At 34.3% G+C, this 13110-nt stretch overlaps 1 protein-coding gene across 1 annotated transcript in view; it reads left to right on the forward strand.

The window, feature by feature from the left end:
- Positions 1 to 13110, forward strand: part of VPS54 (VPS54 subunit of GARP complex) — a 127891-nt gene that overhangs the window by 90648 nt on the left and 24133 nt on the right. Inside the window, 5 exon segments of the mRNA XM_017854926.1 lie at positions 4965 to 5094; positions 5691 to 5872; positions 6340 to 6452; positions 9416 to 9479; positions 12077 to 12182. Of these exon segments, the coding sequence (XP_017710415.1) occupies positions 4965 to 5094; positions 5691 to 5872; positions 6340 to 6452; positions 9416 to 9479; positions 12077 to 12182 (595 nt within the window).

Consider the following 13110-nt stretch of genomic DNA (forward strand, 5'->3'; position numbering starts at 1 on the left):
ATATATTTTATATTTATATTTATATTTCATGTAACATTTCAGAGGTAAGAGATTGTCAGCTGAGAAGACAGTTCTACTATTCTCAGTGTGTAGTTTCCATCTGTGTCTAAGGTGGCTGTTCTAGCTTTTAGCATTTCATTTTCATCCCTAGCAGCAGGAAGGAGAGGACAAAGGGCTGATACCTTGCTTACTTTGTTTTGCTTTTTAAACATTTTAACAACAGCCATGTAATTTGGGTAGAACTAAGCCCACCTTCCAGCTTCAAGTATCATTTGTATTCATCTTCCTCTCAGCCCTTTCATGATCCGTTTGGAACATAAGGCACATGTGGGAAGATGTAGCAATTATAAAGTGTTCAGCTCAATTAACTAGCACAAGGTGAATTTGTTGGTGTAATTGTCACCCACCTCAAGAAATATAACTTTACCAGCTCTTCAGAAGCCCCTCTTGCCACTGTAATACTATGCTACTCCTTCCCATAGGAAACCATTAAAACAATTGGTTTTTCCAGTTTTTAAACTTAATGGAATCATATATTTGCTCTTTTGTCTCTGATTTCTTTCGTTCAGCATTACAGTTGTGATATCTATCCAGGTTGTTGGATGTAGCAGTGATTTTATTTTTTCTGTACAAATAATCCATTTTATGATACACTACAATGTATGTATGTATTTTACTTTTGATAAGATTTGGGTTTTCATTTTGGATTGTCATGAACATTCTTCTAGATACCTTTGATGCACATGTTACAAGCATTTCTGTTGAGTATATACCTGGAAACACAGTATGTGAATGGTTAATTTAGCTAACGCCAACAATTTCTCAAAGTGATTGTACTCACTTACGCTCCCCTCAGAAGTGTGGAACAGTTTGTGTCACTCCACATCTTCCTTCACTCTTGATATTATCAGTCTTTTACACGTTAGCCGTTTTTGTTGGGTATGTCACAAGTGTAGTCATTTTATTTCCCTGATGATTGATAGGAGAGCACCTTTTCATACATTCATTGGCTGCTGGGATATCCTCTTCATACATTCATTGGCTGCTGGGATATCCTCTTCTATGAAGTGCCTATTCAAGGTCTTTACCCATTTTTCTGTTGGTTTGTATTGATTTATGAAGGTTCTTTATGTTATGTCAGCACAAACCTTTTGCCAGTTGTCCATATTTGCAGATATCTTCTCCCACTTTCTGTATTGACTTTTCATTCTTACTGGGTTTTTTGGTGAACAGAAGTTCTTAATATAATTCTATGATTCATTACTTTCCTTTATGATTTATGCTTCTTTATGTCCTATTTAAGAAATCTTTCCCTACTTTAAAGACTTGAAGATATTTTTTGGTTACTGTCTAGAAACTTTGTTACTGTCTTTTTCACATTAAGACCTACAGTCCATCTAGAATTGATTTTTATGTTTAGTATGAGGGTTAAGATTTTTTCCCAAATGGATATGTTTTTGACCTTGCACCATTTATTGAAAAGGTTGTCTTTCCTACTGCTCTATAATGTCACTCTTGCCGTAAATCAAATATTCAGATAGGTATATCTGTTTCTGCACTCTATTTCTTTCATTTTTCTGTCTTTACACCAGTACCATTAAGTAAAATTGTAATAGTTACTGTAGTTACTATAGCTTTTGTTTTCTTAAATAATTTGTTTGTACAGATTGGGTCTTACTATGTTGCCCAGGCTGGTCACTCCTGACCTCAAGTGATCCTCCTGTGTCAACCTCCCATTGTGCTGGGCATGAATCACATGCCCAGCAACTGTAGATTTTTAATCCATATTAATATCTGGGAGAGTAATTTCTCCTACTTTTTCTTCTTTAGGATTGCCTCAACTCTTCTTGGTCTTTTACAAATCCATATACATTTTAGATTTGTTAGTTCTCTGTTACCTTCACATGTATGTTTATATTTTTTTCTTTCTTTTTAAAAACAAGCACAATCCAGAATTCGTACTTATTACTTCCACTCACATCCTAGTGGCCAGCATAATTACGTGACTATGTCTAGCTATAAGGGAAGCTTGAGAAATAAGTCTTTAGCTTGTGGACTATTTGCCCAGCTAGAGCTGTCATTGTGGCAAAAGAGAGAACAGATACTGAAAGATAGTTAGCTTTCTGCCACACCATTTGAGATCCTTTTAAACTGGATGCAGTCTCACAGTTTTGATTCTTCCCCTCCTACCTCCATTGTGGCTTACTTTATACATTGAACCTTCTCTGGCTTTCCCCAATCACATCTTCCTACAGCATAAAGCATAGGTTCTGCAGATGGTTCTTTCTATGTTCAGTAGGCACATAAATGTCTGGGAACTACCCAACCCAAAGGGGCAATGAATTGAGTATATTTATATGTGTGAGTCTAACTAGTTCTTTCATACAAGGGCTCTGACTATTCCTGTAGCAAGTGTGTTTGCAGTATATAATTGAATCACTGATATAGAACATGCAAAAATACATCTGACGTTTTAACTTTGTTAGTGGTAGATTTTCCCTATTTTCTTACTTCAAAATAACCTGCAATTTTGTAAGTTTATTGCAATGCAAATATGGGCACAAAATAGGAAATACTTTTCTAGGCAGGAAATAGGAAAAGAAAAACAATGGAAAAAATTAGAGTTGCAGAACATAATGTCCTCAAGTTTCATCCATGTTGTAGCATATATCAAAATTTCCTTCCCTTTTAAGGCTGAATAATATTCCGTTCACATGTATGTGATACATACATACAAGATGTGTATGTGTATATCACATTTTGTTTATCTCTTCATCCATTAGTTGACACTTGGGTTGCTTCCACATCCTGGCTATTTTGAATAGTGCTGTTATGAACCTGAGTGTACATATAAATCCTAGAGATCTTACTTTCAGTTATTTTGGATGTATACCCAGAAGTAGAATTGCAGGATTATGTTTGAGTTTGTTTGCTTTTTTCCTATTAACGTGAAAGTTAGAGATCTAACTGAAGTTAAAAAATAACAAATCTTTTTTTTTTTCTTTTTTTTTTCCTCGCTCCTTCGCCCAGGCTGGAGTGCAGTGGCGTGATCTCGGCTCACTGCAAGCTCCGCCTCCCGGGTTCATGCCATTCTCCTGCCTCAGCCTCCCAAGTAGCTGGGACTACAGGCGCCCACCATGCCCGGCTTATTTTTTTGTATTTTTAGTAGAGATGGGGTTTCACCATGTGTTAGCCAGGATGGTCTCGGTCTCCCAAAGTGCTGGGATTACAGATGTAAGCCACTGTGCCTGGGCCCCAAAAAATCTTTTTAAAAGCAGAATTACAATGAATGAAATGATTTTAAAACTAACTTTGTGGCTTTTGGATTAATTCAGTCTATTTTTTTTTTAAGGACTTGAGTTGTTTTATTTGCTATTTCCTGTTTATATTTTGTGAATTGGTAGCATATTGTCAAGAGTTTCAAATTCATTAATCATTCTGTTACATGGGGAAATTGTAAGTAATCTTTCAGGAATTAAAATTTACTTCAATAGTAAAGTTGACTTTGAAATTTAAGCAAGAATTTTGCAGGTATTCTGTTTTGAAATACCACTAGACTGTTTATGTAGAAATAAATATCAGAGCAGAGGAAGCTTACTCGATTAGAAGTAGACTGATGCTGGGTTCTAGTTCTACTCTCTAGGTCACTTCAACTTTCTAAGATTCAGTGTTCTCCTCCATAGGTAGTTATTTATTTACCTACCTCAGAGTGTGAGAACCAAACAAGATAATGTTTCTGAGAATACTTTAAGAATATTAATTCCTCTGTTATTTTGAAGCATTAGTAAACAAATTTGGTGATACTATAATTTTGAAGGATAGCAGGTAATAACCTTCTTTAATGCCATAACCAATTAGAATGGTAGTTTACCTCAAAGCAATATACACCAGAGTCTCTTTGTAGTATCTTTGAAAAGTATTTTTATTCAACTGAAAGAGAGAATAATGATGTTAAGGTACTTAACTTGGCTCATGGTAACACTAAACTGAACTGATGGCATGGAATCATTGGTCTTTATATATGCCCCTGGGGGAAAATGTTTAAAAACAAAGTTTTACATTTCCCCTCAAAATTGAAAAAAAGTACATTATGTCTTACAAATACTCCTCTTTGAGTTTACGTTCCTTGAAAGCAGCAACCTGTTATATTCCCTCTAGTGCCTAGCACTTAAGCACAGTAAATGCTTGGTAAATATTAGTTCAGTTGAACTGAATATTTATACTCATTCATAATTATAAGTAAAAAGAGAGTCTGTTTTTCATGAAATAACATTCCTTCCCTCTTTTGCTGCCACTGTATCATCCTAAGTGCCTATGCACAACTGTCCCCTGACATAGCTACTACCTTGTACCTAATCTAAAAATTTAATTTTGCTATGGTTTCTGCAGACTTTCCAATCGGAGTCTGAACTAAGTGTTAAAAATACTACAGTGGAAAATGAAAATTCTTATTTAAGGTTATGATAAAACACATTTGTGGTTGGGCACAGTGGCTCACACTTGTAAGCCTAGCACTTTGGGAGGCCGAGGATTGCTTGAGGCCAGGGATGTTTGAGACCACCCTGGGCATTGTAGCAATACTCTGTCTCTACAAAATTTTCAAAAAAGATTAGCCAGGTGTGGTAGTGCATACCTGTAGTCCTAGCTACTTGGGAGGCTGAGGTAGGGGGTTCACTTGAGACTAGGAGTTTGAGGTTTCAGTAAGCTCTGAATGTGCCACTGCACTCCAGCCTGGGTGACAGAGCAAGACCATGTCTCAAAACAAACAATAGCTAGATATAGTTGCATTATCTGAGTATGTTTAAGTAATATTTCACTATAAAAACTATAAGATATTTGGTACATCATAGAAATTTTCTTCAAATGTGAATTTTATAGCTTTTCATCCTTTTATTGATAGGTCACCTATGGAGAATACTATGTTTACAACTTTCCCGGACTAAATCTTATTTTATCATTTTCAGGGTTAGTGAAGACATGAAATTAACTGACTCAGAGCTAGGAAAGCTGGCAAATAATATCCAGGAATTATTATATAGTGCCTCAGATATATGCCATGATCGAGCTGTCAAATTTCTGATGTCAAGAGCAAAGGTAGTTATTTTCATAAAGCTTTATATATTTTATATTTTATACATAATAATTTTGAAGATCTGGAATTATGTCTTTGCTTCCTGTGTTCCCCATAATGTATATTATATTTTTAACATTTAATGTAATGTAATGACCTAGTCAGTGTTACCACTAATGTGGTCTACTAGGGAGATGTTGAGATATAAAATAATCTAAATAAAAGAAATAGGAATTATTAAAGCAATATTTTCAGATAAATGATTAAATGACTTGAAATATATGTTAATAACTAATTTGAAATTAATGTTGTTTTACATATATATGTATATATATATATGTATACCTAAATATATGTAGTTAAACAAGTTTATAATAAAACTCCAACATTGTGAAAATTTTATAGTATGATCTAAATTCATTTGAACTACCATATTAGTTATAAAGGGATCAGAATCAAATTTGGACCTCTTAAGCATTTCATGCTCAATTTCTGAGTCTGAAGTATTGGGAAATATTATTAAAATAAAAAATATATTATAATTATTGTTAAACTAACTTGGTTTCATAACTCAGTTTGGTGTTACACTAACTCTCATGATTTTTGTATTAAAATTTAGGATGGTTTTCTTGAGAAGCTAAATTCCATGGAATTCATAACACTTTCTAGATTAATGGAAACATTCATTTTAGACACCGAACAGATCTGTGGAAGAAAAAGCATGTCGTTACTTGGAGCACTTCAGAGCCAAGCTAATAAGTTTGTAAATAGGTTTCATGAAGAGAGAAAAACCAAGCTCAGGTATCATCACCATGTCTGTTCTGTTCTTTGATTTTTTCATTTTTCTTTGTGAAACACAGTTCTATTTAAAAGAGTAAATTTAATTGGCCAGTGAAAATGCCTGATAAAGGTTTTTTTTAAATTAAAGTTAGATTGTGGAATTAAAATCACATTTCTTGGCTTTTCAAAGCTGAGTTAGAATGCTTACTTCTATTAAAATACTTATCAGGAAGATCCTCAGTAAGTTGACTTTTTTTGCCACTCAAAGTTAAGTAAATTGTTTCATCATTCTTTTGTTTAGGCTGAGATATAAAAGAGAACTATTTTCTAAGTATTGGTCCTGCTTATGAATGATTCCAGTTTATTAAAGTGTTCAGCACTTTTTAAATCTTATGTTCTCACTCAGCTCTTCTTCCTTTTCTTTTAAACCAAGGAAGATGGTATTGAAATGTTAAAGTTTACCTTCTTTTCTCTTTACTGTGGACTAGCCTCCTCTTAGACAATGAGCGCTGGAAGCAAGCAGATGTTCCTGCAGAATTTCAGGATCTTGTTGATTCTATATCAGATGGGAAGATTGCTTTACCTGAAAAAAAATCAGGAAGTATGTGTATTCCTTCACACATTCTCTTTCAATTTTATATTGTTTATTCATTTTGTATTAATGCTTAATATTTCTTTAATTGACAATGCCTATTTCGAAGCTAGAACCAGTATTTCCAGCTTAGTAAATACTTGACAGGAAACCTGTGGTAATTTATAATAATGATTTCAAATATTTATTGTGTGTTATAACCGTATGCCAGACACTGGACCATGTTCTTTACATGCATTACTCCAGTTCATTCTCACAACGATCTGTTATACAGGTACTGTTGTTACTTTGTGTAACAGTGAGGAGCCTTGAGGCTCAGAAGGGTTAAGGAATTTTTATACAAATGATGAGTTGGGATTTGAAACCAGCTTTATATAATTTCATAGCTATGTTCTTAGCTACTGTACCATATTGTTTACATACGTGTATTGAGTAAGCACTAGTTAGCTTCTACTTTGTGTCCTATGTTGAGACAGAATTGAGACAGAGATAACAGCTATAATTCTGCTTTAAAGAGGCTAAGTCTAATGTACAAAACCAAAACATGTATAAGCAATCCTAAGTAATGTAGTTACACGATAGCGAAAATCCAAACGTAAAGAAAGAAAACCATGAAGGGGACAAAAAAAGAAGAACCACAGAGGTAGGGAGAAATCTAGAACATAGACGTAAAATGATGAGAGAGTTGTCACTGGTATCGAATACCAGTTGAGTTTTCATGTGGAAGAGATGGCTGGGAAATACTTTTGTACACTAGTTCAGGTAGAGTCATCATGTGATAATAGTGTAAATTTATTTACAATAATCCTATAAGATTTACAATTATGAAATTCTTGAGTATTTCTAATAGAGGAGGTAGTTGCACTATTTCAAATTTTATGCATTTAATCAAAGTTTTACATTTCTACACAGAAATATTTTTAAATTTATACTTCACATTCGCACAAAATGCATCTAGACTACAAGAGAAAGACTTGAGTAAAATACAAACAGTAACCATTAGTTTGACACATAGATCATTTGCAATCTCAGTAATTCAGTGGAGTGATAGTCAAATTGCAGTTCAGTGCTTAGTAACTGGAAAAGTGAGGAAGGGTAGACAAGTATAGACTACTTTTTCAACAGATTTGGTTGTGAAGGAAAAGTGAGTGATGAAATAATAGCTAAAGAAGTTAGAGAGGGAAGGTGATTTATGGGGCAAGGTGCATGGAATCGAATCCAGAGTTTAAGAGAAAGGCTACTACTTCTGCCCCTGTGACAAGGAGAAGAGGGTTAAGGACAAGTATAAAATAGATTAGTTGATATAGGGCAGAGAGAAGAATTGAAGAAATTAGGTAAAGTTTTGTCATATGACAGTTTTTAATAGGTAATAGCGTTGGGTGGTAGAGTTTTCTAACTGTATGATATTGGCACAACTAAAGCATTCAACTAGCAAGAGCTGATGGAAAAATAAAACACTCTGACCATTCTAAATCACTAGTTTAAAATTATAAGACTTATCACTCATCTAGTCTTTCAATCTATATTTAATTGACTTCTCTCTATGTGAGGTGGTGTGCTAGATGACTAGGATATATTTTCTGTCCCTGAACAGCTCATGGTCTTTTGATTCCACTGTTAAGCAAACAGAGTGATTTCTGAATTAAAATCATAAATGTGGAATAATTGAATTAATTGTGTATTTTGTTTGAAACATGAACTATTTATTTTTACTTCTTTGGAGGATATTGATGGTAGGAGGTTTCTCTTACATACCTTTCTTCTCAGTCTTTTTTTTCCTCTCTGAATAGCATAGGTGTATGCTATTAGAAGTCCATTAACATTTTACTAGTTCTTTTCAAGTTAAGGATCCTGGATTGTTATCCATTTATCCATGATATATTAATTGGGTTACCAGCCATTCATCTAGGCATTGGAGAAATGAAGGTTAATGGATAGCAGCTAATATTATTTGAGTATTTACTTACACTGTTTTGTTCTAAGTATTTTACAGGTGTTATCTCATTTACAGGTCCATGAGCTAGACATTATTAGTATTCCTATTTTACAAATTTAGAAACTAAGGCATAAAGAGGTTAAGCAACTTGCCTAAGTTTACATAGCTAGGAAGTGGTAGAGCTGGGATTCCAGTCCGGGCAGACTGACTTTAGGGCCATTTCTCTTTTCTACTATGCTATGCCACTTCTCTGTAATATAGAGAAGTGAAGACACAGTCCTTACCCTCAAAAAATATACGTCTGACATATGTAGTAAATTGTGATCGGAATATATATAGCTCTCAAATATTCAAATGTATATACAAATCCCAGAGGGCCTTGAAGCTTAGGGAAGCATAATGAGTTGCCTATGGTGATCTAATCAATTTGGCTTATCCAGGATACAATCCAGTCTACTGTTCTTTTCACCTTAATATCTTGAATTTTGTTTAAAGAAATATCACATGCTGAAAATAACTTCTGGGTTGAAGTATTAAAAACTAAATATATATCTTTCCATCAAATTTAGAAATTAACTTGTATTCAATAATTATAATAGTAAAGACAACCAATTTAAATGCTAGTTCTGCCTTTCCAAACCTAGTAACTTTTTAAAAAACTATTTGCTGATGATTTACCTTGTGCCAGTCCTAAGGGACAGGCAATTCATAATATTATTTCTACTATTAACAACCCTGAAAGACACTGTTGTCCACATTTAATAGATTCAGGTAGTGATACTCAAAAGAGGTTAAATAATTGCCCCGAAGTTATGTATCCAGTAATTGGTAGTACTGGTACTCAAATCCAGATCTCTCCACCTTCCAGTATACTTTATTTACTATGTGCCAGATAGTTTCCCAGGAAGTAGATGTTTATTTTCAGAAATGAGATAGTTTTAGGCCTTAAACAGAAACTATCTTCTTCAGCTTTTTCTCCATTATTTTGTTTCATCTGGTACTCATGTCTCTCTTGTTTATTTGCTTTACTCTCTAGCCACAGAAGAAAGGAAACCAGCTGAAGTTCTTATTGTTGAGGGACAACAGTATGCAGTTGTTGGGTGAGTGACACATTTTTCTTTAGTTGTTGAGTCAACTATTTAAAATACAAGTCTTCTAGTTCTCCCTTGAAGTGAATTGGAAATTTTGGATTCATGATTTTAACAACGTTAAATTTCAATTAACAATTTTAAATCCTACAACGAACTTAAAGGAAACTTTATGGATTTCTTTATCTTCTCTATTCTGTAGCATGCATTATTAAGGACTACACTGGCTTGACACAAAAGGCTTGATTTTTCTCATATAACAAGAAATCTAGACAACCCAAGAGTAATTGTAGTGGATCCCTGATACTATTACTATCCCAGGCTCTTTCTTTCTTTTCTTTCATTGCTTTCTTAGAGTGTACCATAACATAGTAGTTTAAGTTGTGGACTCTGGAATCCACACAATGTGGAAAATAGTACTATACACAGAATTATTGTGAAAATTAAGTAATTCATGTAAAGCATTTAGCACAGGTCTAGCACCTAATAAGTTGATAGTTGTTGGTAGTTATTTTCATTGGCATCATTTGATTCACTAGATCTTTTACCAATAAAAGTATCTCAAATTCAAGTTAACTAAGAAGCATACAAATTCCATCATTTTTTGTCAAGTACTATGTCTTTTATTAAATTGGTAATTAAAATATATCTTAATATTCTTTAACAGTATTTCACAGCTTAAGTGTTTTCATATATATGTGATCTCATTTGATCTTTACAACTACATTGTAAAATAAAGATATTGGGGATTATTATTTCCTTTCTACACTATGAGAAGAAGCTTAGAAGATTAAGTGGTTCAGGTGACCCAAATGGAGTCAGAATTAGAATCTAGGTCTAACTCCCAGTATCTACACGAACATTCTTTTTCACTTTTCTTCTTTAGTTCTTGTCACTGTGTAAGTGTTTTTTGAAATGGCCACCCCCTCCAGGAAGAACGTAATTATATGTCCCTCAATTATGGCACTTACCATAGTATAATTGAATTATTTATTTATGTATATGTCTTCTAATTTGGTTCTGAATTCCTCAAAGGTGGAGATCAGGTCTTACCATTTTTATTTTTCTTGGCACGATAATAAGCACTCAGAAAGTATTTATAGAATTAATCCTTTTTCTGAATCTGTATTCAAATACCTGAAGTCCACACATTCTAAACTAAAGCCTCCATTCTTTTCTCTTCTTGAGTCCGTCCCTATTTCTGGTAGAGAAAGCTTTCTTCAGTCCTCCTGTAATCCCATCCCTTCAATCTAATTATGATTTCCCTCCTTAACTACTGGTTATCTGGTTGCTCTTCACTTGCTTGATGGAAATGGTCCCCTCTGACCATCTTGCTTTTGGTTTTTTAGGCAAAGAGTCGGTTGCCAAAAAACTGAATTCCCTGGCTAAAGGAGAACTATTATAATTTCTGAGAGACAATTATAAAAGATAAGCAAGGGACTCATGCTCAGTGAGGCAGGCTCTAGGAGAAATAAGCATAGAGACCAGTATGCATATATGGTCTGACAAGCTGTAATAAAGGCTAGACACCATCTTTCTTGAATCATTAGTTGCTGATATCCTTCAGGCTTTTATAAATCCTTATTTTACATAGATCTCATTTCTGGGCATCTCATAGAACTTAGATATCCTATGATGAATGGCTTTCTCCTTAATTTCAATCTTATTTAACCTCCCAGTAGTGTGTCTTTTCAATGTGTGATTTGTCCTACTATGGAAGTGATAACTTTAACTTTATCCTCTTTGGAGAACTTTTTTTTTTTTTTTTTTGAGACGGAGCTTCGCTCTTGTTGCCCAGGCTAGAGTGCCATGGCGTGATCTCAGCTCACTGCAACCTCCGCCTCCCAGGTTCAAGCGATTTTCCTGCTTCAGCCTTCTGAGTAGCTGGGATTACAGGTGTGCGGCACCACGCCAGGCTAATTTGGAATTTTTAATAGAGACGGGGTTTCTCATTGTCATGCTGGTCTCAAACTCCCGACCTCCAGTGATCCGTCCACCTTGGCCTCCCAAAGTGCTGGGATTACAGGTGTGAGCTACCGCACCCGGCCAGAGAACCTTTTGTGACCTACCAATAAAATTCTTAGGAGATATGTTTTCCTTAGAAGCATTATAGTTTTTTTTTTTTTTTTTTCATCTTGCTAAGAAAATCTGGATTTGGTTTTCTTCATCAATTCATTAGTTATGATGGAGGACCTACTATGTTGCTAATCAGAAACACTGAATAGGCTTTTTGTCAGTGTTTCTGAATTGGCTAAGGAATGCAATACCTGTCTTATTGAAGCGACTCCCTTAATAAGAATGCCATACAGAGAGTGTTATGCCTGTTGTGCAGAATTTAAGGAGCCACCCATTCTCAGTGTTGTGCAAGCTGATCCTGCAATTGCACAGAGTAAGTGCCTCTTTAAATTTTGCATTCTAGACACCTCTCTTGTCTTGTGTTAGTCAAGAACCTGCTGTACTAGTAGGTAAAACGCATACTTTAACAGTTACCAAGATCGTTATATTCTCAGAGATCCTTTGTGCCATTGAGTAATTTGATTTTTATATGCCAAATCCTTTTGATTTTTCTTGTTTTTATTTCCTATTGGGCCATTTTTCTTTTCTTGTAGAACCGTATTGCTGTTAATAAGAATTATCCTTGAATATTGCCAGTGTGTGGATAACATCCCATCTGTTACTACTGACATGCTTACTCGTCTGTCAGATTTATTGAAGGTGTGTATGACTTCATTATGGAAAAATTGTTTGAAGAATTAATACATTAGGGTGTGACTAATCTTTTAACTCAAAGACATTTCAAGGTCAAGTTATCTTTAAGACGTTAGTTTTGTAACATTTGATTGTGGTTGAATCACAACATGTTGTTGGAAACAGGCTGCCTGCTTCCTTCTTACTCCACAGTTAGTGATCCTCATTCACCCATAGAGTTGTTAATGACATTGGAGACAGGAGATGATTTGTTCATTAGGTGCTGAATATGACTGAGGCCACTTAGGTCAAAAAACCTGGACTGGCTTCAAATGTGCATGGAAGGAATTCACTGAACTTTACAAAATTCACCTCACTAAGGTTAGAGATTTTTCTTGCATCATTCTTTCAGAACCATTGATATAAAATGAAAATGTGATGATTTTATTCAGCCATTTCATATTGAAATATTTTAAACTACCAGTACAGAGGAAAGGCTTTATTATTTTTTTTCAAGCCTCTAATCTATTAATTCTGTTCTGACTTGAGTTGTCATGTTTTAGTGGAGAAAGATTTTTATAACTTTTGAAAATAGAACTTCCCAACAAGAATGACTGAAACCAAATTTGTTTTTTAAATGTAAAGTGAAGTTTATTTCTGCGAACTGATTTTTAGAATTTTTCAACTTTTTTCTTATGAGTAAATATTATAATTTAGAATTTCCCCTTCTCATTTCTTTTTCATTAAATAAATAGATACTAATTGCTTCTACTAGATAATTCATTTGGCCATTGAATGAGAGGAAAAGAGAATGTATTTTTATAACGGCACATTGCCAGGATATAAAGAATAGTTTTTAATACATTTGGGGTTTTTTTCTCCTTCTTTTGTTAGTACTTCAATTCAAGAAGTTGCCAGTTAGTTCTTGGAGCTGGTGCACTGCAAGTTGTTGGAC

The sequence above is a fragment of the Rhinopithecus bieti genome, unplaced genomic scaffold (genome assembly GCF_001698545.2).
Source record: "Rhinopithecus bieti isolate Rb0 unplaced genomic scaffold, ASM169854v2 scaffold_36840, whole genome shotgun sequence".
In the NCBI taxonomy this organism is placed as follows: domain Eukaryota; kingdom Metazoa; phylum Chordata; class Mammalia; order Primates; family Cercopithecidae; genus Rhinopithecus; species Rhinopithecus bieti.